Below are 27,161 nucleotides of genomic sequence, written 5' to 3'. Positions count from 1 at the left end.
CCAATGGACTGTGTTCTAATGGACTGTGTTCTTATGGACTGTGATCTAATGGACTGTGTTCTAATGGACTGTGTTCTAATGGACTGTGATCCAATGGACTGTGTTCCAATGGACTGTGTTCTAATGGACTGTGTTCCAATGGACTGTGTTCCAATGGACTGTGTTCCAATGGACTGTGTTCCAATGGACTGTGTTCTAATGGACTGTGTTCTAATAGACTGTGTTCTAATGGACTGTGTTCTAATGGACTGTGTTCTAATGGACTGTGTTCTAAAGGACTGTGTTCTAATGGACTGTGTTCTAAAGGACTGTGTTCTAATGGACTGTGTTCCAATGGAATGTGTTCTAATGGACTGTGTTCCAATGGACTGTGTTCTAATGGACTGTGTTCTAATGGACTGTGTTCTAATAGACTGTGTTCTAATGGACTGTGATCTAATGGACTGTGATCTAATGGACTGTGTTCTAATGGACTGTGTTCTAATAGACTGTGATCTAATGGACTGTGTTCTAATAGACTGTGATCTAATGGACTGTGTTCTAATGGACTGTGTTCTAATGGACTGTGTTCTAAAGGACTGTGTTCTAATGGACTGTGTTCTAAAGGACTGTGTTCTAATGGACTGTGTTCCAATGGAATGTGTTCTAATGGACTGTGTTCTAATGGAATGTGTTCCAATGGAATGTGTTCCAATGGACTGTGATCCAATGGACTGTGTTCTAATGGACTGTGTTCTAATGGACTGTGATCCAATGGACTGTGATCCAATGGACTGTGTTCTAATGGACTGTGTTCTAATGGAATGTGTTCTAATGGACTGTGTTCTAATAGACTGTGTTCTAATAGACTGTGATCTAATGGACTGTGTTCTAATGGACTGTGTTCTAATGGACTGTGTTCTAAAGGACTGTGTTCTAATGGACTGTGTTCTAAAGGACTGTGTTCTAATGGACTGTGTTCCAATGGAATGTGTTCTAATGGACTGTGTTCCAATGGACTGTGTTCCAATGGACTGTGTTCTAATGGACTGTGTTCTAATAGACTGTGTTCTAATGGACTGTGATCTAATGGACTGTGATCTAATGGACTGTGTTCTAATGGACTGTGTTCTAATAGACTGTGATCTAATGGACTGTGTTCTAATAGACTGTGATCTAATGGACTGTGTTCTAATGGACTGTGTTCTAATGGACTGTGTTCTAAAGGACTGTGTTCTAATGGACTGTGTTCTAAAGGACTGTGTTCTAATGGACTGTGTTCCAATGGAATGTGTTCTAATGGACTGTGTTCTAATGGAATGTGTTCCAATGGAATGTGTTCCAATGGACTGTGATCTAATGGACTGTGTTCTAATGGACTGTGTTCTAATGGACTGTGTTCTAATGGACTGTGTTCTAATGGACTGTGTTCTAATAGACTGTGTTCTAATGAACTGTGTTCTAATGAACTGTGTTCTAATGGACTGTGTTCTAATAGACTGTGTTCTAATGGACTGTGTTCTAATGGACTGTGTTCTAATAGACTGTGATCTAATGGACTGTGTTCTAATAGACTGTGTTCTAATAGACTGTGTTCAAATGGACTGTGTTCTAATGGACTGTGTTCTAATGGACTGTGTTCTAATGGACTGTGATCTAATGGACTGTGTTCCAATGGACTGTGTTCTAATGGACTGTGTTCTAATAGACTGTGTTCTAATGGACTGTGTTCTAATGGACTGTGTTCTAATGGACTGTGTTCTAATGGACTGTGATCTAATGGACTGTGTTCCAATGGACTGTGTTCTAATGGACTGTGATCTAATGGACTGTGTTCTAATGGACTGTGTTCTAATGGACTGTGTTCTAATAGACTGTGTTCTAATGGACTGTGTTCTAATAGACTGTGTTCTAATGAACCGTGTTCTAATGGACTGTGTTCTAATAGACCGTGTTCTAATGGACTGTGTTCTAATGGACTGTGTTCTAATAGACTGTGATCTAATGGACTGTGATCTAATGGACTGTGTTCTAATAGACTGTGTTCTAATGGACTGTGTTCTAATAGACTGTGATCTAATGGACTGTGTTCTAATGGACTGTGATCTAATGGACTGTGTTCCAATGGACTGTGTTCTAATGGACTGTGTTCTAATGGACTGTGTTCTAATGGACTGTGTTCTAATGGACTGTGTTCTAATAGACTGTGTTCTAATGGACTGTGTTCTAATGGACTGTGTTCTAATGGACTGTGTTCTAATGGACTGTGTTCTAATGGACTGTGTTCCAATGGACTGTGTTCTAATGGACTGTGTTCTAATGGACTGTGATCTAATGGACTGTGTTCTAAGGATCCACGCAGATACAGGAAAACCGATAAATCAGTTAATATTTATTCAAAATGAGTTTTGACGTCTCCACATGGTTCTGAGGCTTGGTCATCTGGGGTCTGTAGTTCACCTGTCCAATCCCCTGCAAGGAGAGAGAAAGACATGAATAATATTACAATACTGTATTCATTCTATGTATTACTGTTTGATATGCACGCATATAATTATAATGTTCTCCTTAATCACATGTCAGTGTTGGTTTTGTATCCATTGCATTTATCTTACATTGGGATGTTATTAGTCTAGGCTTTCTAATCACGTTGTATTGCATCACATCGCCTATTTTGTTATCGATGCATGAGGTGAATATTAAAAACAAGCTATCATGAACGTCAGTGTCATTTAATAATATTATAATGTGTTATATTTCATAATATACATGGGTGTTATAATGTCTCTCAATGCAAGCCTTCTCATTACATATAAAACACAAGCGGTCCTAATGCAGTCTCATCTTCACAGTGAAACGCCACTATTCTGGCTAGACATCACAGGTCCCGTGTGGCTCAGTTGGTAGAGCATGGCGCTTGCAACGCCAGGGTTGTGGGTTCAATTCCCACGGGGGGACCAGGATGAATATGTATGAACTTTCCAACTTGTAAGTCGCTCTGGATAAGAGCGTCTGCTAAATGACTTAAATGTAAAAAAAAATGTTAGCATTCTTAAACAGTAAGCAAAAAAGCTTATTTAGCGATTTCATATTTTTTGTTGTTGTTGTTGCTTCAGCCTCTATACAATAGACTGTGTTCTAATAGACTGTGTTCTAATGGACTGTGTTCCAATGGACTGTGTTCTAATGGACTGTGTTCTAATGGACTGTGATCTAATGGACTGTGATCTAATGGACTGTGTTCTAATGGACTGTGTTCTAATAGACTGTGATCTAATGGACTGTGTTCTAATAGACTGTGATCTAATGGACTGTGTTCTAATGGACTGTGTTCTAATGGACTGTGTTCTAAAGGACTGTGTTCTAATGGACTGTGTTCTAAAGGACTGTGTTCTAATGGACTGTGTTCCAATGGAATGTGTTCTAATGGACTGTGTTCCAATGGACTGTGTTCCAATGGACTGTGTTCTAATGGACTGTGTTCTAATAGACTGTGTTCTAATGGACTGTGATCTAATGGACTGTGTTCTAATGGACTGTGTTCTGTGTTCTATTCTGGCTAGACATCACAGGTCCCGTGTGGCTCAGTTGGTAGAGCATGGCGCTTGCAACGCCAGGGTTGTGGGTTCAATTCCCACGGGGGGACCAGGATGAATATGTATGAACTTTCCAACTTGTAAGTCGCTCTGGATAAGAGCGTCTGCTAAATGACTTAAATGTAAAAAAAAATGTTATCATTCTTAAACAGTAAGCAAAAAAGCTTATTTAGCGATTTCATATTTTTTGTTGTTGTTGTTGCTTCAGCCTCTATACAATGTTTGAAAGCTTACCTGTACTGTACACATACAATTAGTCTGGACGCTGTTATCTTAATTCACTAATCAATTCTGTTTACTTGTTATTGGTGTTAAATATTTCCATTCTGGGACAATTGTTCAGTGAATTGCCAGCACTAGTTTCTGACGCTGCTACACCGGCTGTAAACAGACGTAGCTAGTTAGCGAACATAAAAGCTAGCTTTGTTGACGCCGGCTGTAAACAGACGTAGCTAGTTAGCGAACATAAAAGCTAGCTTTGTTGACGCCGGCTGTAAACAGACGTAGCTAGTTAGCGAACATAAAAGCTAGCTTTGTTGACGCCGGCTGTAAACAGACGTAGCTAGTTAGCGAACATAAAAGCTAGCTTTGTTGACGCCGGCTGTAAACAGACGTAGCTAGTTAGCGAACATAAAAGCTAGCTTTGTTGACGCCGGCTGTAAACAGACGTAGCTAGTTAGCGAACATAAAAGCTAGCTTTGTTGACGCCGGTTGTAAACAGACGTAGCTAGTTAGCGAACATAAAAGCTAGCTTTGTTGACGCCGGCTGTAAACAGACGTAGCTAGTTAGCGAACATAAAAGCTAGCTTTGTTGACGCCGGTTGTAAACAGACGTAGCTAGTTAGCGAACATAAAAGCTAGCTTTGTTGACGCCGGGTGTAAACAGACGTAGCTAGTTAGCGAACATAAAAGCTAGCTTTGTTGACGCCGGCTGTAAACAGACGTAGCTAGTTAGCGAACATAAAAGCTAGCTTTGTTGACGCCGGCTGTAAACAGACGTAGCTAGTTAGCGAACATAAAAGCTAGCTTTGTTGACGCCGGTTGTAAACAGACGTAGCTAGTTAGCGAACATAAAAGCTAGCTTTGTTGACGCCGGCTGTAAACAGACGTAGCTAGTTAGCGAACATAAAAGCTAGCTTTGTTGACGCCGGTTGTAAACAGACGTAGCTAGTTAGCGAACATAAAAGCTAGCTTTGTTGACGCCGGCTGTAAACAGACGTAGCTAGTTAGCGAACATAAAAGCTAGCTTTGTTGACGCCGGCTGTAAACAGACGTAGCTAGTTAGCGAACATAAAAGCTAGCTTTGTTGACGCCGGCTGTAAACAGACGTAGCTAGTTAGCGAACATAAAAGCTAGCTTTGTTGACGCCGGCCGCGTGATGATGCAGTTTCCCGGTTTAGGTTAAAGGTCACGTCGAAGTACGTTTCAAATATAGCGGATTTTGAGCGCTCTGCGTTCTCCTATACTAGACAGTATTTCTCTCAGGGGTTCTTGGAAGATCGGGAGAACGCAGAACGCAAGTGTGCATTTTGGAACACAGAACCCAGTCATTCTAGTCAGTCCTGTCAGATGTAGTGGAAACGATGTGAAATAATCAGCTATTCAGGTAAAACGGAGCACGGCACAAATGCAGTACCACTGTCCGTCAGAGAGGTGGCGCCACTCCTACCACAGTGACGCTTTCCGAAGTAAGACGACGCAATCATACCGAGGTGTGTAGTGGCATCAGAACACCACGTAAACTAGTGTAAGTGTGGGTTCAACTACGGCTCATCTCCTTAAAAACATTACAAAATAATAATAATAAATAATACACTAGTGGAAACCTGGGCAGTCTGTATCTGTATCTGTCTATCTGCCCATCTGCCTCTGCCCATCTGCCTCTGCCCATCTGCCTCTGCCCATCTGCCTCTGCCCATCTGCCTCTGCCCATCTGCCTCTGCCCATCTGCCTCTGCCCATCGGCCTCTGCCCATCGGCCTCTGCCCATCTGCCTCTGCCCATCTGCCTCTGCCCATCTGCCTCTGCCCATCTGCCTCTGCCCATCTGCCTCTGCCCATCTGCCTCTGCCCATCTGCCTCTGCCCATCGGCCTCTGCCCATCGGCCTCTGCCCATCTGCCTCTGCCCATCTGCCTCTGCCCATCTGCCTCTGCCCATCTGCCTCTGCCCATCTGCCTCTGCCCATCTGCCTCTGCCCATCTGCCTCTGCCCATGTCTATCTGTCCTTGGAGGTGCTGAGGTCCAGGTTACCGGGTCGTGGTGACAGGTTGTCGTGGTGACAGGGTCTTGGTGGTCAAGGTGTAGTCATGGTAACATCTTGGTTCAATCTGTCCTTGGAGGTGAGGTCGGAGGTCGGGATTGTGGTGTTGAGGGTCTTGTTGGTGGGGGGGGGGGGGGTCTATCTGTCCTGAGGAGATGCAGAGGCTCGTGATTAGGGGGGGGGGGGGGGTGAGGGGTTGGTCCTCTAAATATGCTTGGCGGTACGTAAGTCAGTAGTACCCGTAGGAGGTCCGTGGTCAGGGGGTAGTTCAAGGGTCATGGGGCGGAGGTTTGGGGGTCTACCTATCCTTGGCGGTGCGGAGGTCGGTGGTAATAGGGTCGTGCTGGATGGTCTGGTGCAGCATGAGGGCCAGGAGACCTGCTCTGTTGGTCATGGGGCGGAGGTTTGGTGGTCTACCTATCCTTGGCGGTGCGGAGGTCGGTGGTTATAGGGTCGTGCTGGATGGTCTGGTGCAGCATGAGGGCCAGGAGACCTGCTCTATTGGTCATGGCTGTTCGGACGTTCCTCTCCTGCTCAAAGAGCTCGTCCAGCTTGTACCACTGGACAAGAGGAGAGGGGACAAAGGAGAGGACAAGAGGAGAGGGGACGAAGGAGAGGACAAGAAGAGAGGGGACGAAGAAGAGGACAAGAAGAGAGGGGACGAAGGAAAGGACAAGAGGAGAGGGGACGAAGGAGAGGACAAGAGGAGAGGGGACGAAGAAGAGGACAAGAAGAGAGGGGACGAAGGAGAGGGGACGAAGGAGAGGGGACGAAGGAGAGGACAAGAGGAGAGGGGACGAAGGAGAGGACAAGAAGAGAGGGGACGAAGGAGAGGGGACGAAGGAGAGGGGACGAAGGAGAGGACAAGAGGAGAGGGGACGAAGGAGAGGACAAGAGGAGAGGGGACGAAAGAGAGGACAAGAGGAGAGGGGACAAAGGAGAGGACAAGAAGAGACGGGACGAAGGAGAGGACAAGTGGAGAGGGGACGAAGGAGAGGACAAGAGGAGAGGGGATGAAGGAGAGGACAAGAGGAGAGGGGACAAAGGAGAGGACAAGATGAGAGGAGACGAAGGAGAGGACAAGAGGAGAGGGGACAAAGGAGAGGACAAGAGGAGAGGGAACGAAGGAGAGGACAAGAGGAGAGGGGATGAAGGAGAGGACAAGATGAGAGGGGACGAAGGAGAGGGGACGAAGGAGAGGACAAGAGGACAGGGGATGAAGGAGAGGACAAGAGGAGAAGGGACGAAGGAGAAGACAAGTCATATGAGAGAATGGCTACTTACTTAAACAGTTAAAACATGTCAAATTTTCCAAAAGTAAAATGTTCCACATGATGACTAAAAAGGGCTTGAAATGTGGACTACATATGAGAGACTGGCTTAATGTAACTATATGATCATAAAAAGCTAGCTTCACTTTCCCACTGACCACTCTGACTCTCTCCAGGTCCACCTCAGCCCTCCTCAGTTTCTCCCAGCAGTAATGCTTGTTACACTTGCGTTTCGACACCCGGCAGTACTCTCCTGTGGGCTGGAAGACGTCTCTCACCAGGGGACAGCCACACACCTCGTCCACAGTAACCTGGAGGGAGACAGGGCTCAGGTGGGAGGGACCACTGAAACGTAGCGGTCGGAATAGGTATACATCATGTGTTATTGAACTGAATTTAAATGCTAAATTACATATATTGTTTTGAAGATGATGTGTAGGATCAAGGCTTATAAATAGATAAGGTTCTAAATCTACCTTGGGTTCTAAGCCTACCTTGAGTTCTCAACCTACCTTGGGTTCTAAACCTACCTTGGGTTCTAAGCCTACCTTGAGTTCTCAACCTACCTTGGGTTCTAAGCCTACCTTGGGTTCTAAGCCTACCTTGGGTGCTAAACCTACCTTGGGTTCTAAACCTACCTTGGGTTCTAAGCCTACCTTGGGTTCTAAACCTACCTTGGGTTCTAAACCTACCTTGGGTTCTAAACCTACCTTGGGTTCTAAACCTACCTTGGGTTCTAAACCTACCTTGGGGTCTATACCTACCTTGGGTTCTCAACCTAACTTGGGGTCTAAACCTACCTTGGGTTCTAAACCTACCTTGGGTTCTCAACCTACCTTGTGGTCTCTTGAGTGTTCAGGACACAACACCTGCAGTCTCTTACAGTAGGTTTTACTCTGAGGGTTGCTATGCCAGCTATTAATGTGTTATGAAGGGTATGTGTAGGTTGTTATAAGTCTACCTTAGGGTCTAAACCTACCTTCGGGTCTCTTGAGTGTTCAGGACACAACACCTGCAGTCTCTTACAGTAGGTTTTACTCTGTGGGTTGTATACGTCACAGAACAATCTGGTTGCACTACGGAGAGAGACAAGCCGGAAAATAAACAACTAACTAACTGAAGTAAATAACACTATCCTTTACTACTAACTACTTTATTGAGTAAAAATGTACTTACTATGAGTGTGATTATACACTGAGTATATCAAACATTAAGAACTCTTTACACTACAGTCGTGGCCAAAAGTTTTGAGAATGACACAAATATACGTTTTCACAAAGTCTGCTGCCTCAGTTTGCATGATGGCAATTTGCATATACTCCAGAATGTTATGAAGAGTGATCAGATGAATTGCAATTAATTGCAAAGTCCCTCTTTGCCATGCAAATGAACTGAATCCCCAAAAAACATTTCCGCTGCATTTCAGCCCTGCCACAAAAGGACCAGCTGACATAATGTCAGTGATTCTCTCGTTAACACAGGTGTGAGTGTTGACGAGGTCAAGGCTGGAGATCACTCTGTCATGCTGATTGAGTTTGAATAACAGACCGGAAGCTTTAAAAGGAGGGTGGTGCTTGGAATCATTGTTCTCCCTCTGTCAACCATGGTTACCTGCAGGGAAACACATGCCGTCATCATTGCTTTGCACAAAAAGGGCTTCACAGGCAAGGATATTGCTGCCAGTAAGATTGCACCTAAATCAACCATTTATCAGATCATCAAGAACCTCAAGGAGAGCGGTTCAATTGTTGTGAAGAAGGCTTCAGGGCACCCAAGAAAGTCCAGCAAGCGCCAGGACCGTCTCCTAAAGTTGATTCAGCTGCGGGATCGGGGCACCACCAATACAGAGCTTGCTCAGGAATGGCAGCAGGCAGGTGTGAGTGCATCTGCACGCACAGTGAGGCGAAGACTTTTGGAGGATGGCCTGGTGTCAAGAAGGGCAGCAAAGAAGCCACTTCTCTCCAGGAAAAACATCAGGGACAGACTGATATTCTGCAAAAGGTACAGGGATTGGACTGCTGAGGACTGGGATAAAGTCATTTTCTCTGATGAATCCCCTTTCCGATTGTTTGGGGAATCCGTAAAAAAGCTTGTCCGGAGAAGACAAGGTGAGCGCTACCATCAGTCCTGTGTCATGCCAACAGTAAAGCATCCTGAGACCATTCATGTGTGGGGTTGCTTCTCAGCCAAGGGAGTGGACTCACTCACAATTTTGCCTAAGAACACAGCCATGAATCAAGAATGGTACCAACACATCTTCCAGAGAGCAACTTCTCCCAACCATCCAGGAACAGTTTGGTGACGAACAATGCCTTTTCCAGCATGATGGAGCACCTTGCCATAAGGCAAAAGTGATAACTAAGTGGCTCGGGGAACAAAACATTGATATTTTGGGTCCATGTCCAGGAAACTCCCCCAGACCTTAATCCCATTGAGAACTTGTGGTCAATCCTCAAGAGGCGGGTGGACAAACAAAACCCCACAAATTCTGACAAACTCCAAGCATTGATAATGCAAGAATGGGCTGCCATCAGTCAGGATGTGGCCCAGAAGTTAATTGACAGCATGCCAGGGCAGATTGCAGAGGTCTTGAAAAAGAAGGGTCAACACTGCAAATATTGACTCTTTGCATCGACTTCATCTAATTGTCAATAAAAGTCTTTGACACTTATGAAATGCTTGTAATTATACTTCAGTATTCCATAGTAACATCCGACAAAAATATCTGAAGACAATGAAACAGCAAACTTTGTGTCATTTGTGTCATTCTCAAAACTTTTGGCCACGACTGTAGACCTACTAGTTGATGGTTGTAGTATTACATATCATGGTGTTCCCATTAACAATCACCCATATTAGCAAAACCTATTTCACTTCAAACGTCACATTTCTTTAGTACAGGCTACTGATCGTAATGAACAATAATCAGAAAAAATGCCTGAGAAAATGCTAGGTATGGTCAGTGTAGATCATTTATCGGTATAACGTCCCGGCTCAACTGCGATATGTGGTTGTCCCACCTAGCTATCTGAATATACTAACTACTGTAATATGTGGTTGTCCCACCTAGCTATCTGAATATACTAACTACTGTGATATGTGGTTGTCCCACCTAGCTATCTGAAGATGAATATACTAACTACTGTGATATGTGGTTGTCCCACCTAGCTATCTGAATATACTAACTACTGTGATATGGGGTTGTCCCACCTAGCTATCTGAAGATGAATATACTAACTACTGTGATATGTGGTTGTCCCACCTAGCTATCTGAATATACTAACTACTGTGATATGTGGTTGTCCCACCTAGCTATCTGAATATATTAACTACTGTAATATGTGGTAGTCCCACCTAGCTATCTGAATATACTAACTACTGTGATATGTGGTTGTCCCACCTAGCTATCTGAATATACTAACTACTGTAATATGTGGTTGTCTCACCTAGCTATCTGAATATACTAACTACTGTAATATGTGGTTGTCTCACCTAGCTATCTGAATATACTAACTACTGTAATATGTGGTTGTCCCACCTAGCTATCTGAATATACTAACTACTGTGATATGTGGTTGTCCCACCTAGCTATCTGAATATACTAACTACTGTGATATGTGGTTGTCCCACCTAGCTATCTGAATATACTAACTACTGTGATATGTGGTTGTCCCACCTAGCTATCTGGTGTTGCTGTGGCGTTGCTGGTGGGGTGTGGTGTTGCTGGTGGGATGTGGCGTTGCTGGTGGGATGTGGTGTTGCTGTGGTGTTGCTGGCGTTGCTGTGGCGTTGCTGGTGGGATGTGGCGTTGCTGGTGGGATGTGGTGTTGCTGGTGGGATGTGGCGTTGCTGGTGGGATGTGGCGTTGCTGGTGGGATGTGGCGTTGCTGGTGGGATGTGGTGTTGCTGGTGGGATGTGGCGTTGCTGGTGGGATGTGGGGTTGCTGGTGGGATGTGGTGTTGCTGGCGTTGCTGTGGTGTTGCTGGTGGGATGTGGCGTTGCTGGTGGGATGTGGCGTTGCTGTGGGATGTGGTGTTGCTGGTGGGATGTGGTGTTGCTGGTGGGATGTGGCGTTGCTGGTGGGATGTGGCGTTGCTGGTGGGATGTGGCGTTGCTGGTGGGATGTGGCGTTGCTGGTGGGATGTGGTGTTGCTGGTGGGATGTGGTGTTGCTGGTGGGATGTGGTGTTGCTGTGGTGTTGCTGGTGGGATGTGGTGTTGCTGTGGTGTTGCTGGTGGGATGTGGTGTTGCTGTGGTGTTGCTGGTGGGATGTGGCGTTGCTGTGGTGTTGCTGGCGTTGCTGTGGTGTTGCTGGTGGGATGTGGTGTTGCTGGTGGGATGTGGCGTTGCTGGTGGGATGTGGCGTTGCTGGTGGGATGTGGTGTTGCTGGCGTTGCTGTGGTGTTGCTGGTGGGATGTGGCGTTGCTGGTGGGATGTGGCGTTGCTGTGGGATGTGGTGTTGCTGGTGGGATGTGGTGTTGCTGGTGGGATGTGGCGTTGCTGGTGGGATGTGGGGTTGCTGGTGGGATGTGGCGTTGCTGGTGGGATGTGGCGTTGCTGGTGGGATGTGGCGTTGCTGGTGGGATGTGGTGTTGCCGGTGGGATGTGGGGTTGCTGGTGGGATGTGGCGTTGCTGGTGGGATGTGGTGTTGCTGTGGTGTTGCTGGTGGGATGTGGCGTTGCTGGTGGGATGTGGTGTTGCTGTGGTGTTGCTGGTGGGATGTGGCGTTGCTGGTGGGATGTGGCGTTGCTGGTGGGATGTGGGGTTGCTGGTGGGATGTGGTGTTGCTGGTGGGATGTGGCGTTGCTGGTGGGATGTGGTGTTGCTGTGGTGTTGCTGGCGTTGCTGTGGTGTTGCTGGTGGGATGTGGTGTTGCTGGTGGGATGTGGTGTTGCTGGTGGGATGTGGCGTTGCTGGTGGGATGTGGCGTTGCTGGTGGGATGTGGGGTTGCTGGTGGGATGTGGTGTTGCTGGTGGGATGTGGCGTTGCTGGTGGGATGTGGTGTTGCTGGTGGGATGTGGCGTTGCTGGTGGGATGTGGGGTTGCTGGTGGGATGTGGCGTTGCTGGTGGGATGTGGTGTTGCTGTGGTGTTGCTGGCGTTGCTGTGGTGTTGCTGGTGAGATGTGGTGTTGCTGGTGGGATGTGGCGTTGCTGGTGGGATGTGGTGTTGCTGTGGTGTTGCTGGCGTTGCTGTGGTGTTGCTGGTGGGATGTGGCGTTGCTGGTGGGATGTGGCGTTGCTGGTGGGATGTGGTGTTGCTGTGGTGTTGCTGGCGTTGCTGTGGCGTTGCTGGTGTTATGTGGTGTTGCTGGTGGGATGTGGTGTTGCTGGTGGGATGTGGCGTTGCTGTGGTGTTGCTGGTGGGATGTGGCGTTGCTGTGGTGTTGCTGGCGTTGCTGTGGTGTTGCTGGTGGATGTGGTGTTGCTGGTGGGATGTGGCGTTGCTGTGGTGTTGCTGGTGGGATGTGGCGTTGCTGTGGTGTTGCTGGTGGATGTGGTGTTGCTGTGGTGTTGCTGGTGGGATGTGGCGTTGCTGTGGTGTTGCTGGTGGGATGTGGTGTTGCTGGTGGGATGTGGTGTTGCTGGTGGGATGTGGTGTTGCTGGTGGGATGTGGTGTTGTCCTTACCCTTCGATGCGTGTGGGGTACATGGAGCCAAAAGACGTCTGGCTCTCGTACTGCACAAGGAAACAATACCCTTTATCACAACACATTTTATACAAAACATTACTGCTCAAATGTTTTTTGACCTACTGACCTTGGCATAGCATCTCTCCATGTGTCTTAGCGCCACCTTGGGGTTGACGGGGTGACTGCAGGACACACAGAATATCTGCAGGTCTGTATCTGTGTCCCCTTCTGCCTCATTCACCTAAAAGAGAGCAACAAATAAATACAGCTACTGAAACGAATCAAGTAGTAACTCAGAATGGACGGGCTTTTGAGGTTCTGTTTGGGGTTGTGTTTGAGGCTGTGTTTGAGGCTATGTTTGAGGCTGTGTTTGAGGCTGTGTTTGAGGCTGTGTTTGGGGCTGTGTTTGAGGTTGTGTTTGAGGATGTGTTTGAGGCTGTGTTTGAGGCTGTGTTTGGGGCTGTGTTTGGGGCTGTGTTTGGGGCTGTGTTTGAGGCTGTGTTTGAGGCTGTGTTTGAGGCTGTGTTTGAGGCTGTGTTTGAGGTTGTGTTTGAGGCTGTGTTTGAGGCTGTGTTTGGGGCTGTGTTTGGGGCTGTGTTTGAGGCTGTGTTTTGGGCTGTGTTTGGGGCTGTGTTTGGGGCTGTGTTTGAGGCTGTGTTTGAGGCTGTGTTTGGGGATGTGTTTGAGGTTGTGTTTGAGGCTGTGTTTGGGGATGTGTTTGGGGATGTGTTTGGGGCTGTGTTTGGGGCTGTGTTTGAGGCTGTGTTTGAGGCTGTGTTTGGGGCTGTGTTTGAGGCTGTGTTTGAGGCTGTGTTTGGGGCTGTGTTTGGGGCTGTGTTTGGGGCTGTGTTTGGGGCTGTGTTTGAGGATGTGTTTGAGGCTATGTTTGGGGCTGTGTTTGGGGCTGTGTTTGAAGCTGTGTTTGAGGCTGTGTTTGGGGCTGTGTTTGGGGCTGTGTTTGAGGCTGTGTTTGGGGCTGTGTTTGAGGCTGTGTTTGGGGCTGTGTTTGAGGCTGTGTTTGTGTCTCACACCTCTTCGTCCTGTTGCACCACCTGTTGCTTGGCCTTGGCGATGATCCCCTCCAGCTCGTGGAAGCGTTTCTCCATGTCCGTGAGTCTCAGGCGGGCTGACTGCTGATCTCTCCTGATTCGCTCCAGAAGCTTCTTGCCTTGCTCCTCGGCTATACAGGGAGACTGCTGCCACTGCTGTATCCGCTGAGGCAAGATCTCATAGATACGACTGGTGGGGACAGAGAGAGAGAGAGAGAGAGAGAGAGAGAGAGAGAGAGATAGAGAGTTAGAGAGATAGAGAGAGAAAGATATATATATATATATATAGAGAGAGAGAGAGGTAGAGGGAGAAAGAGATATATATAGAGGGAGAGAGAGGTAGAGGGAGAAAGAGAGAATGCGAAATAGATAGAGAGAGAAAGAGATGGAGATAGAGAGATAGAGACAGCGATATAGAGAGAGATACAGAGAGATATATTGAAACTTCTGTATGTGAAATCTTTACTGTTAATTTTTATTGTTTATTTCACCTTTGTATATTATCTACCTCACTTGCTTTGGCAATGTTAACACATGTTTCCCAGGCTTTATTGGCATATATAATATATATATATATATAGAGAGAGAGAATAGACGGAACAGCCAATGTATTTCCTGGGGTAAGATCTCATAGATACGACTGGTAGGAGGGGGACAGAGAGACACAACTTCCTGGACAAAACGTTTCACTGCAACAGTGAAGGTGTAAACTTGGCAGTAGAAAACCTAAAAAGTATATTTGACCTCTCAGCTTCCCTATCTAATCTAAAAAAAAATGTCAAGCAGACAACATAGGAAATTAACAACAATGGCAAATGGTTTGATGAAGAATGCAAAAACCAAAGAAATAAATTGAAAAACCTATCCAATCAAAAACATTGAGACCCAGAAAACCTGAGTCTACGCCTTCACTATGGCGGATCACTAAAACAATACTGAAATACACTACGGAAAAATATTTGGAACCAAGGACTGATCACCCCAAATTTGACCCCAATAATTACTGTGGGATATGCATCAACAGCAACCTTGGGTAAATCCTGTGCATTACCATGAACAGCAGACACCTACATTTCCTCTGTGAAAACAATGTTTTTTTAAAACCAGATTACCTTATGACAGACCACGTATTCACCCTGCACACCCTAATTGACAAAAAAAACTAAAAAAACAAAACAAAAGCAAAGTCTTCTCATGCTTTGTTGATTTCAAAAAGGTTTCTGACTCAATTTGGTACGAGGGTCTGCTATATAAATGGAAAGTGGTGCTGGCAAAAAATTTAAAAAACTATAAAATCCAGTTAAAATTGGCAAAAAACATAGATTTCTTTCCACAGGCAGCTAGAGAGCTTCCTACTGCGTGAGCTATGTTGTTGATGTAAATTGAGAAGAGCGTGGGGCCTAGGATCGAGCCTTGGGGTACTCCCTTGGTGACAGGCAGTGGCTGAGACAACAGATTTTCTGACTTTATACACTGCACTCTTTGAGAGAGGTAGTTAGCAAACCAGGCCAAAGACCCCTCAGAGACACCAATACTCCTCAGCCGGCCCACAACATCATAATGGCCATATTCAATAAGAATAGCAGCACAACATCTATTAGAATCATGGATGGGGCGGCAGGTAGCCTAGTGGTTAGATCTGTTGGACTAGTAACCGAGAAGGTTACAAGGCAGTTTACCCACTGTTCCTAGGCTGTCATTGTAATTAAGAATTTGTTCCCTAACTGACTTGTCTATTTTAAATAATGTTAAATGTTAAATAAAAAAAAATGTAATAATATTTTCATTAAAAATGTGGGCTCCTCCTTTAGTCTTGAAAATAATCTGGGAAAAGGACCTTTGTCTGACTATCAGTGATGAGTTATGGGCGGAGGTTTGCAACAGGGTATACTGCTCCTCTACTCAAATTTTTAAAATGTTATACACATTATATTACACCCCAGTGAGACTCCATAGAATGAATAGACATTTATCCTGATTGTAAAAGATGTAACTCTGAAAGTGGAACCTATATGCATGTATTTTGGAGTTGTAGAGAGGTTACCATATTTCTGAAATCTATACATACTGCCTCACAGACCATACTAGACGAACAGTTTGATATGAACCAGTGTCTCTATCTTCAATCTATACATACTGCCTCACAGACCATACTAGACGAACAGTTTGATATGAACCCGTGTCTCTACTATCTTCAATCTATACATACTGCCTCACAGACCGTACTAGACGAACAGTTTGATATGAACCAGTGTCTCTATCTTCAATCTATACATACTGCCTCACAGACCGTACTAGACGAACAGTTTGATATGAACCAGTGTCTCTATCTTCAATCTATACATACTGCCTCACAGACCATACTAGACGAACAGTTTGATATGAACCCGTGTCTCTATCATCAATCTATACATACTGCCTCACAGACCATACTAGATGAACAGTTTGATATGAACCAGTGTCTCTATCATCAATCTATACATACTGCCTCACAGACCGTACTAGACGAACAGTTTGATATGAACCCGTGTCTCTACTATCTTCAATCTATACATACTGCCTCACAGACCGTACTAGACGAACAGTTTGATATGAACCCGTGTCTCTATCATCAATCTATACATACTGCCTCACAGACCATACTAGATGAACAGTTTGATATGAACCCGTGTCTCTATCATCAATCTATACATACTGCCTCACAGACCATACTAGACGAACAGTTTGATATGAACCAGTGTCTCTATCTTCAATCTATACATACTGCCTCACAGACCATACTAGACGAACAGTTTGATATGAACCAGTGTCTCTATCTTCAATCTATACATACTGCCTCACAGACCGTACTAGACGAACAGTTTGATATGAACCAGTGTCTCTACTATCTTCAATCTATACATACTGCCTCACAGACCATACTAGACGAACAGCAGGACTTTGGTCTAGAGCCAGACAGAGAAAAATGTGTTTATGACATCACATACTTTGCTAAGAAATCTATTCTCCAGCTGTGGGCTTCTAATTCGACCAGATTTTTAAAAAACTTTCCTTCCCTCTTGAAAAGCTCACTGATGACCTCTGCCAAGAGACGGCCTAGGTTTGATAGACTCTGGTCTCCACTACTCAACTGTATTTCAAAATGGACGGAGTGAATGCAGTCATTAAGGAAATGAGTGTTTATACGTGTTGTGTAAGGTGATGTAATACAAATTATTTGTTAGTTGTCTCAGCTAAAGCTGGAAATAGTTAACAAGATCACAGATAGTGCTGCTGCAAATGTTTTTTTTGGGGGGGGGATATTCTATTTTGATTCTATTATTTATTATTTTTGTGTTTTTGTTTTTTGATTGAAAAACAAGAAAACTTAATACAACTTTAAAAAAGTTAAAAATACAAAAAAAACACTGTCATTACGGGGGTATTGTGTGTAGATGGCTGTATCACGATAAAATGTGGAATAAGTCAAGGGGTATGAATACTTTCTGAAGGCACTGTAAACAGGGAGACTGCTGCCACTGCTGTATTCTCATAGATACGACTGGTTGGGGGGACATGAGGACCTTTGGGGGGGGCAGAAGGACGGTTGGGGGGGACAGAAGGACGGTTGGGGGGGACAGAAGGACGGTTGGGGGGGACAGAAGGACGGTTGGGGGGGACAGAAGGACGGTTGGGGGGGACAGAAGGACGGTTGGGGGGGACAGAAGGAAGGTGGGGGGGACAGAAGGGCGGTTGGGGGGGACAGAAGGACGGTTGGGGGGGACAGAAGGACGGTTGGGGGGGACAGAAGGACAGTTGGGGGGACAGAAGGACGGTTGGGGGACAGAAGGACGGTTGGGGGGGACAGAAGGACGGTTGGGGGTTGGGAGTTTCCTCAAGTTTCCTACAAGTTTCCTCAAGTTTCCTACAAGTTTCCTACAAGTTTCCTCAAGTTTCCTACAAGTTTCCTACAAGTTTCCTACAAGTTTCCTCAAGTTTCCTCAAGTTTCCTACAAGTTTCCTACAAGTTTCCTCAAGTTTCCTCAAGTTTCCTCAAGTTTCCTACAAGTTTCCTACAAGTTTCCTCAAGTTTCCTCAAGTTTCCTCAAGTTTCCTACAAGTTTCCTACAAGTTTCCTACACGTTTCCTACACGTTTCCTCAAGTTTCCTACAAGTTCCTACAAGTTTCCTACAAGTTTCCTACAAGTTTCCTACAAGTTTCCTCAAGTTTCCTACAAGTTTCCTACAAGTTTCCTACAAGTTTCCTACAAGTTTCCTACACGTTTCCTACACGTTTCCTACACATTTCCTACTCTCATCAGACAAACAGGCCCAATCAATGTATTAAAATACTATTTTATGTTTGTGATAAAAGAAAAATGTTTTAAAATAACTGTAAGTGATTTTGACAATAAATATTTTACATTGATTAAGGGTTTGCTACTTAATTGACAGTACATTGTTTCCAAACGATTCTGTAATAAGTATTCCTCTTATTCCTCTTACTTGGTAGCCAGTTTCATGCCGCAGTCCTCTGAGCAGTATTTGGAGCCGGCCCTGGCAACCTCCACACACCCTGGTCCCAAACACTGTCTCATCCCACCTCCTCCTCCTCCACCACCGTCCCCCCGAGCCTCGCCACCGCCCCCGCCACCCCTCTCACTGTGCTTCACTCGCTCACGATGCTTCTGCTTCTGCTTGTGGCGACGCACCTCTTTCTCTTTCTGGAGGGGGAACAAGGGACAATATAGGAGGTGGTTGATTAACTGGACTCCAGACAACTGAGCAGTACAGAAATAGTCAACCGTTTATGATATATCTCTCTATAATATATCTCTATAATATATCTCTCTACAATATATCTCTCTATAATATATCTCTATATACTATATCGATCTATAATATATCTCTCTCTATAATATATCTCTCTATAATATATCTCTCTACAATATATCTCTCTACAATATATCTATAATATCTCTATAAAAATATCTCTATATAATATATCTCTATAATATATCTCTATAATATCTCTCTATAATATCTCTCTATAATATCTCTACAATATCTCTCTCTATAATATCTCTACAATATATATCTCTATAATATATCTCTCTATAATAACTCTACAATATATCTCTCTATAATATATCTCTAATATCTCTCTAACATATCTCTAATATAGCTCTAATATATCTCTCTGATATATATCTCTAAATATATCTTTATAATATATCTCTATAATATATTTCTCTATAATATATCTCTCTATAATATATCTCTAATATATCTCTCTATAATATATCGCTATAATATATTTCTCTATAGTATATCTCTATAATATATCTCTTCATAATATATCTCTCTAATATATATCTCTAATATATCTCTTCATAATATATCTCTCGAAATATATCTCTCTAATATATCTCTTCATAATATTTCTCTCTATAATATATCTCTCTCTATAATATCTCTAAATATATTACGCATTGTTGAAGAAAAGTTTGAAATTAAATCACGCTGCCAGATTACAATTAGGTTTATGGTCAATTAGACCGTTTTCCCCCCCACATTGCTTTTGCAACACAAAACATGTCCCATAGCCTTATGGAGAAAGGTCTAGTGCATTCCGTACCTTGTCCTTCTTGTCCCATCTCTTCTCTCGTCTCTTGACGTGCTTGACCTTCACAGCCCTCTTCCTCTGCACGGGGTCAAAGGCCGCTTCCTCATCATCACTATGCCATAGCTGCATAGATACCACAGGAGACAATCAATCAATAAAATAATCAAATAATCAGTCAATCAAAATGTATTGACGTATCACTTTTAACTAACAAGGCTAGTATACTGTGTGTGTGTGTGTGTGTGTGTCAGTCTGTCCGTCCGTGTGTGAGCGGATGTGTGTGTGTACCATATTGTTATCCTCGTAGCCTGCAGCCTTGTATTGCTGGTAGAGCTCCATCTCATTCTCACTGTAGTCATCAAACAGAGGCCCTCCTCTTCTCAGACTCCCTCTGGCCCCCCGAACAGACAGGGCAAACTCCTCATCCTTTACACGAAGCATTTTCTACAACGAGAGAGAGACAGAGAGCAAGAGACAGAGACAGAGACAGAGACAGAGAGAGACAGAGAGAGAAACAGAGAGAGAGACAGAGAGACAGACAGACAGAGAGAGACACAGAGACAGAGAGAGAGACAGAGAGAGAGACAGAGAGAGAGACAGAGAGAGAGACAGAGAGAGAGACAGAGAGAGAGACAGAGAGAGAGAGAGAGAGACAGAGAGAGAGACAGAGAGAGAAACAGAGAGAGAGACAGAGAGACAGACAGACAGAGAGAGACACAGAGACAGAGAGAGAGACAGAGAGAGAGACAGAGAGAGAGACAGAGAGAGAGACAGAGAGAGAGACAGAGAGAGAGACAGAGAGAGAGAGACAGAGAGAGAGACAGAGAGAGAGACAGAGAGAGAGACAGAGAGAGAGACAGAGAGAGACACAGAGAGAGACACAGAGAGAGACACAGAGAGAGACACAGAGAGAGACACAGAGAGAGACACAGAGAGAGAGACAGAGAGAGACACAGAGAGAGAGACAGAGAGAGAGATAGAGAGAGAGATAGAGAGAGAGAGAGAGAGACAGCACATGGTGCATCAAATATACTGAAGCAAATCCGGGGGGGGTTAATCCAGTCCAGGATTCAAACCTGGATTCAACAACTGTCAACCCAAACATCTTTTAGGTAAAGAAATCCAAACCTCTTGACGAGTTCGCTCGGCTATCTACCGTTATGGACTCACCCGAGCTCGGACGTCACACTGCCTGAGTCTGCACTTCTGTCTGATCTTATTGGGTCCTCCAAACTTCTTCATGTCTTTACAGAAATCACACTGAGCACAGTCCTCAGTCCTCCTGCACGGCTCACACTCTCCACACATACGGGCGGAACGCTTCACCTGTACACAAGGGAATCACATTGGAATCACATTGGAATCACACTGGAATCACACTGGAATCACATTGGAATCACATTGGAATCACACTGGAATCACACTGGAATCACATTGGAATCACACTGGAATCACATTGGAATCACACTGGAATCACATTGGAATCACACTGGAATCACATTGGAATCACACTGGAATCACATTGGAATCACATTGGAATCACACTGGAATCATATTGGAATCACATTGGAATCACATTGGAATCACACTGGGTTTATACAGGCAGCCCAAGTCTGATCTTTTTAACCACTAATTGGCCTTTAACCAATCAGATCTTTGCCAATAATGGGGCAAAAGATCAGAATTTGGCTGCCTGTGTACAATTTGCATTTTAGTCATTTAGCAGACGCTATTATCCAGAGCGACTTACAGTCAGTGCATTCATCTTAAAGATAGCTAGGTGGGACAACCACATATTACAGTAGTTAGTATATTCAGATAGCTAGGTGAGACAACCACATATCACAGTAGTTAGTATATTCAGATAGCTAGGTGAGACAACCACATATCACAGTAGTTAGTATATTCACCTTCAGATAGCTAGGTGGGACAACCACATATTACAGTAGTTAGTATATTCAGATAGCTAGGTGGGACAACCACATATTACAGTAGTTAGTATATTCAGATAGCTAGGTGGGACAACCACATATCACAGTAGTTAGTATATTCAGATAGCTAGGTGGGACAACCACATATTACAGTAGTTAGTATATTCATATTCAGATAGCTAGGTGGGACAACCACATATCACAGTAGTTAGTATATTCAGATAGCTAGGTGGGACAACCACATATTACAGTAGTTAGTATATTCAGATAGCTAGGTGAGACAACCACATATCACAGTAGTTAGTATATTCAGATAGCTAGGTGGGACAACCACATATTACAGTAGTTAGTATATTCAGATAGCTAGGTGGGACAACCACATATTACAGTAGTTAGTATATTCAGATAGCTAGGTGGGACAACCACATATTACAGTAGTTAGTATATTCAGATAGCTAGGTGGGACAACCACATATCACAGTAGTTAGTATATTCAGATAGCTAGGTGGGACAACCACATATTACAGTAGTTAGTATATTCATCTTCAGATAGCTAGGTGGGACAACCACATATCACAGTAGTTAGTATATTCAGATAGCTAGGTGGACAACCCCATATTACAGTAGTTAGTATATTCAGATAGCTAGGTGGGACAACCACATATCACAGTAGTTAGTATATTCAGATAGCTAGGTGGGACAACCACATATTACAGTAGTTAGTATATTCAGATAGCTAGGTGGGACAACCACATATCACAGTAGTTAGTATATTCAGATAGCTAGGTGGGACAACCACATATTACAGTAGTTAGTATATTCAGATAGCTAGGTGAGACAACCACATATCACAGTAGTTAGTATATTCAGATAGCTAGGTGGGACAACCACATATCACAGTAGTTAGTATATTCATCTTCAGATAGCTAGGTGAGACAACTGTGGTGGAGGTGGTGGTGTAGGCTGAATGGTGGTGGTGTAGGCTGAATGGTGGTGGTGGTGTAGGCTGAATGGAGGTGGTGGTGTAGGCTGAATGGTGGTGGTGGTGTAGACTGAATGGAGGTGGTGGTGTAGACTGAATGGTGGTGGTGGTGTAGGCTGAATGGTGGTGGTGGTGTAGGCTGAATGGTGGTGGTGGTGTAGGCTGAATGGTGGTGGTGGTGTAGACTGAATGGTGGTGGTGGTGTAGGCTGAATGGTGGTGGTGGTGTAGACTGAATGGTGGTGGTGGTGTAGACTGAATGGAGGTGGTGGTGTAGGCTGAATGGTGGTGGTGGTGTAGACTGAATGGTGGTGGTGGTGTAGGCTGAATGGTGGTGGTGGTGTAGGCTGAATGGTGGTGGTGGTGTAGACTGAATGGTGGTGGTGGTGTAGGCTGAATGGTGGTGGTGGTGTAGGCTGAATGGTGGTGGTGGTGTAGGCTGAATGGTGGTGGTGGTGTAGGCTGAATGGTGGTGGTGGTGTAGGCTGAATGGTGGTGGTGGTGTAGACTGAATGGTGGTGGTGGTGTAGGCTGAATGGTGGTGGTGGTGTAGGCTGAATGGTGATGGTGTAGGCTGAATGGAGGTGGTGGTGTAGACTGAATGGTGGTGGTGGTGTAGACTGAATGGAGGTGATGGTGTAGGCTGAATGGTGGTGGTGGTGTAGACTGAATGGTGGTGGTGGTGTAGGCTGAATGGTGGTGGTGGTGTAGACTGAATGGTGGTGGTGGTGTAGGCTGAATGGTGGTGGTGTAGGCTGAATGGAGGTGGTGGTGTAGGCTGAATGGTGGTGGTGTAGGCTGAATGGTGGTGGTGGTGTAGGCTGAATGGTGATGGTGTAGGCTGAATGGAGGTGGTGGTGTAGACTGAATGGTGGTGGTGGTGTAGACTGAATGGAGGTGATGGTGTAGGCTGAATGGTGGTGGTGGTGTAGACTGAATGGTGGTGGTGGTGTAGGCTGAATGGTGGTGGTGTAGGCTGAATGGAGGTGGTGGTGTAGGCTGAATGGAGGTGGTGGTGTAGGCTGAATGGTGGTGGTGGTGTAGACTGAATGGTGGTGGTGGTGTAGGCTGAATGGTGGTGGTGGTGTAGACTGAATGGAGGTGGTGGTGTAGACTGAATGGTGGTGGTGGTGTAGACTGAATGGAGGTGGTGGTGTAGACTGAATGGAGGTGGTGGTGTAGGCTGAATGGTGGTGGTGGTGTAGACTGAATGGTGGTGGTGGTGTAGGCTGAATGGTGGTGGTGGTGTAGACTGAATGGTGGTGGTGGTGTAGACTGAATGGTGGTGGTTGTGTAGACTGAATGGAGGTGGTGGTGTAGACTGAATGGAGGTGGTGGTGTAGGCTGAATGGTGGTGGTGGTGTAGACTGAATGGTGGTGGTGGTGTAGGCTGAATGGTGGTGGTGGTGTAGGCTGAATGGTGGTGGTGGTGTAGACTGAATGGTGGTGGTGGTGTAGGCTGAATGGTGGTGGTGGTGTAGGCTGAATGGTGGTGGTGGTGTAGGCTGAATGGTGGTGGTGGTGTAGGCTGAATGGTGGTGGTGGTGTAGGCTGAATGGTGGTGGTGGTGTAGGCTGAATGGTGGTGGTGGTGTAGGCTGAATGGTGGTGGTGGTGTAGACTGAATGGTGGTGGTGGTGTAGGCTGAATGGAGGTGGTGGTGTAGACTGAATGGAGGTGGTGGTGTAGACTGAATGGTGGTGGTGGTGTAGACTGAATGGTGGTGGTGGTGTAGGCTGAATGGTGGTGGTGTAGGCTGAATGGTGGTGGTGGTGTAGGCTGAATGGTGGTGGTGTAGGCTGAATGGTGGTGGTGGTGTAGGCTGAATGGTGATGGTGTAGGCTGAATGGAGGTGGTGGTGTAGACTGAATGGTGGTGGTGGTGTAGACTGAATGGAGGTGATGGTGTAGGCTGAATGGTGGTGGTGGTGTAGACTGAATGGTGGTGGTGGTGTAGGCTGAATGGTGGTGGTGTAGGCTGAATGGAGGTGGTGGTGTAGGCTGAATGGAGGTGGTGGTGTAGGCTGAATGGTGGTGGTGGTGTAGGCTGAATGGTGGTGGTGTAGACTGAATGGTGGTGGTGGTGTAGACTGAATGGTGGTGGTGGTGTAGACTGAATGGTGGTGGTGGTGTAGGCTGAATGGAGGTGGTGGTGTAGGCTGAATGGAGGTGGTGGTGTAGGCTGAATGGTGGTGGTGTAGGCTGAATGGTGGTGGTGGTGTAGGCTGAATGGTGGTGGTGTAGACTGAATGGAGGTGGTGGTGTAGGCTGAATGGTGGTGGTGTAGACTGAATGGAGGTGGTGGTGTAGGCTGAATGGTGGTGGTGGTGTAGGCTGAATGGAGGTGGTGGTGTAGACTGAATGGTGGTGGTGGTGTAGGCTGAATGGAGGTGGTGGTGTAGACTGAATGGTGGTGGTGGTGTAGGCTGAATGGTGGTGGTGGTGTAGGCTGAATGGTGGTGGTGGTGTAGACTGAATGGTGGTGGTGGTGTAGGCTGAATGGAGGTGGTGGTGTAGACTGAATGGTGGTGGTGGTGTAGGCTGAATGGAGGTGGTGGTGTAGGCTGAATGGTGGTGGTGGTGTAGGCTGAATGGAGGTGGTGGTGTAGACTGAATGGTGGTGGTGGTGTAGACTGAATGGTGGTGGTGGTGTAGGCTGAATGGTGGTGGTGGTGTAGACTGAATGGTGGTGGTGTAGGCTGAATGGTGGTGGTGGTGTAGGCTGAATGGTGGTGGTGGTGTAGGCTGAATGGAGGTGGTGGTGTAGGCTGAATGGTGGTGGTGGTGTAGGCTGAATGGAGGTGGTGGTGTAGGCTGAATGGTGGTGGTGGTGTAGACTGAATGGTGGTGGTGGTGTAGGCTGAATGGTGGTGGTGGTGTAGGCTGAATGGTGGTGGTGGTGTAGGCTGAATGGTGGTGGTGGTGTAGGCTGAATGGTGGTGGTGGTGTAGACTGAATGGTGGTGGTGGTGTAGGCTGAATGGTGGTGGTGGTGTAGACTGAATGGTGGTGGTGGTGTAGGCTGAATGGTGGTGGTGGTGTAGACTGAATGGTGGTGGTGTAGATTGAATGGTGGTGGTGGTGTAGGCTGAATGGTGGTGGTGGTGTAGACTGAATGGTGGTGGTGGTGTAGGCTGAATGGAGGTGGTGGTGTAGGCTGAATGGAGGTGGTGGTGTAGGCTGAATGGTGGTGGTGGTGTAGACTGAATGGTGGTGGTGGTGTAGACTGAATGGTGGTGGTGTAGGCTGAATGGTGGTGGTGGTGTAGGCTGAATGGTGGTGGTGGTGTAGGCTGAATGGTGGTGGTGGTGTAGACTGAATGGTGGTGGTGGTGTAGGCTGAATGGAGGTGGTGGTGTAGGCTGAATGGTGGTGGTGGTGTAGGCTGAATGGTGGTGGTGGTGTAGACTGAATGGTGGTGGTGGTGTAGACTGAATGGAGGTGGTGGTGTAGGCTGAATGGTGGTGGTGGTGTAGGCTGAATGGTGGTGGTGGTGTAGACTGAATGGAGGTGGTGGTGTAGGCTGAATGGTGGTGGTGGTGTAGGCTGAATGGTGGTGGTGGTGTAGACTGAATGGTGGTGGTGGTGTAGGCTGAATGGTGGTGGTGGTGTAGACTGAATGGAGGTGGTGGTGTAGGCTGAATGGTGGTGGTGGTGTAGGCTGAATGGTGGTGGTGTAGACTGAATGGTGGTGGTGGTGTAGGCTGAATGGTGGTGGTGGTGTAGACTGAATGGTGGTGGTGGTGTAGGCTGAATGGTGGTGGTGGTGTAGGCTGAATGGTGGTGGTGGTGTAGACTGAATGGTGGTGGTGGTGTAGACTGAATGGTGGTGGTGGTGTAGGCTGAATGGTGGTGGTGGTGTAGACTGAATGGTGGTGGTGGTGTAGGCTGAATGGAGGTGGTGGTGTAGGCTGAATGGTGGTGGTGGTGTAGACTGAATGGTGGTGGTGGTGTAGGCTGAATGGAGGTGGTGGTGTAGACTGAATGGTGGTGGTGGTGTAGACTGAATGGTGGTGGTGGTGTAGACTGAATGGTGGTGGTGGTGTAGGCTGAATGGTGGTGGTGGTGTAGGCTGAATGGTGGTGTTGGTGTAGACTGAATGGTGGTGGTGGTGTAGGCTGAATGGTGGTGGTGTAGACTGAATGGTGGTGGTGGTGTAGACTGAATGGTGGTGGTGGTGTAGGCTGAATGGTGATGGTGGTGTAGGCTGAATGGTGGTGGTGTAGACTGAATGGTGGTGGTGGTGTAGACTGAATGGAGGTGGTGGTGTAGGCTGAATGGTGGTGGTGGTGTAGACTGAATGGTGGTGGTGGTGTAGGCTGAATGGTGGTGGTGTAGGCTGAATGGAGGTGGTGGTGTAGGCTGAATGGTGGTGGTGGTGTAGGCTGAATGGTGGTGGTGGTGTAGGCTGAATGGTGGTGGTGTAGGCTGAATGGTGGTGGTGTAGGCTGAATGGTGGTGGTGGTGTAGGCTGAATGGTGGTGGTGTAGGCTGAATGGAGGTGGTGGTGTAGATTGAATGGAGGTGATGGTGTAGGCTGAATGGAGGTGGTGGTGTAGGCTGAATGGTGGTGGTGTAGGCTGAATGGTGGTGGTGTAGGCTGAATGGTGGTGGTGGTGCAGGCTGAATGGTGGTGGTGTAGGCTGAATGGTGGTGGTGTAGGCTGAATGGTGGTGGTGGTGTAGACTGAATGGTGGTGGTGTAGACTGAATGGAGGTGGTGGTGTAGGCTGAATGGTGGTGGTGGTGTAGGCTGAATGGTGGTGGTGGTGTAGGCTGAATGGTGGTGGTGGTGTAGGCTGAATGGTGGTGGTGGTGTAGGCTGAATGGAGGTGGTGGTGTAGACTGAATGGTGGTGG

The 27,161-nt window shown here is 46.2% G+C and overlaps 1 protein-coding gene across 1 annotated transcript in view; it reads right to left on the bottom strand.

Annotated features, from left to right (window-relative positions):
• Window positions 1-2,351: 2,351 nt before the first annotated feature.
• The window catches only part of LOC129861397 (CXXC-type zinc finger protein 1-like), a 32,469-nt gene continuing 7,659 nt past the window's right edge, over window positions 2,352-27,161 (bottom strand). The window contains exons 5-15 of the mRNA XM_055932793.1: window positions 20,566-20,721; window positions 19,684-19,839; window positions 19,408-19,518; window positions 18,276-18,493; window positions 13,773-13,980; window positions 12,869-12,982; window positions 12,739-12,788; window positions 8,086-8,182; window positions 7,265-7,417; window positions 6,253-6,395; window positions 2,352-2,451 (exon numbers count right to left, since the gene is read on the bottom strand). Coding sequence (XP_055788768.1) covers window positions 2,436-2,451; window positions 6,253-6,395; window positions 7,265-7,417; window positions 8,086-8,182; window positions 12,739-12,788; window positions 12,869-12,982; window positions 13,773-13,980; window positions 18,276-18,493; window positions 19,408-19,518; window positions 19,684-19,839; window positions 20,566-20,721 — 1,422 coding nt within the window. The 3' untranslated portion in view covers window positions 2,352-2,435. The remainder of the gene's footprint in view (window positions 2,452-6,252; window positions 6,396-7,264; window positions 7,418-8,085; window positions 8,183-12,738; window positions 12,789-12,868; window positions 12,983-13,772; window positions 13,981-18,275; window positions 18,494-19,407; window positions 19,519-19,683; window positions 19,840-20,565; window positions 20,722-27,161) is intronic.

Source organism: Salvelinus fontinalis, chromosome 8, assembly GCF_029448725.1.
Source record: "Salvelinus fontinalis isolate EN_2023a chromosome 8, ASM2944872v1, whole genome shotgun sequence".
NCBI classification, from domain to species: domain Eukaryota; kingdom Metazoa; phylum Chordata; class Actinopteri; order Salmoniformes; family Salmonidae; genus Salvelinus; species Salvelinus fontinalis.
This window is presented reverse-complemented; position numbering and strand designations above follow the sequence as displayed.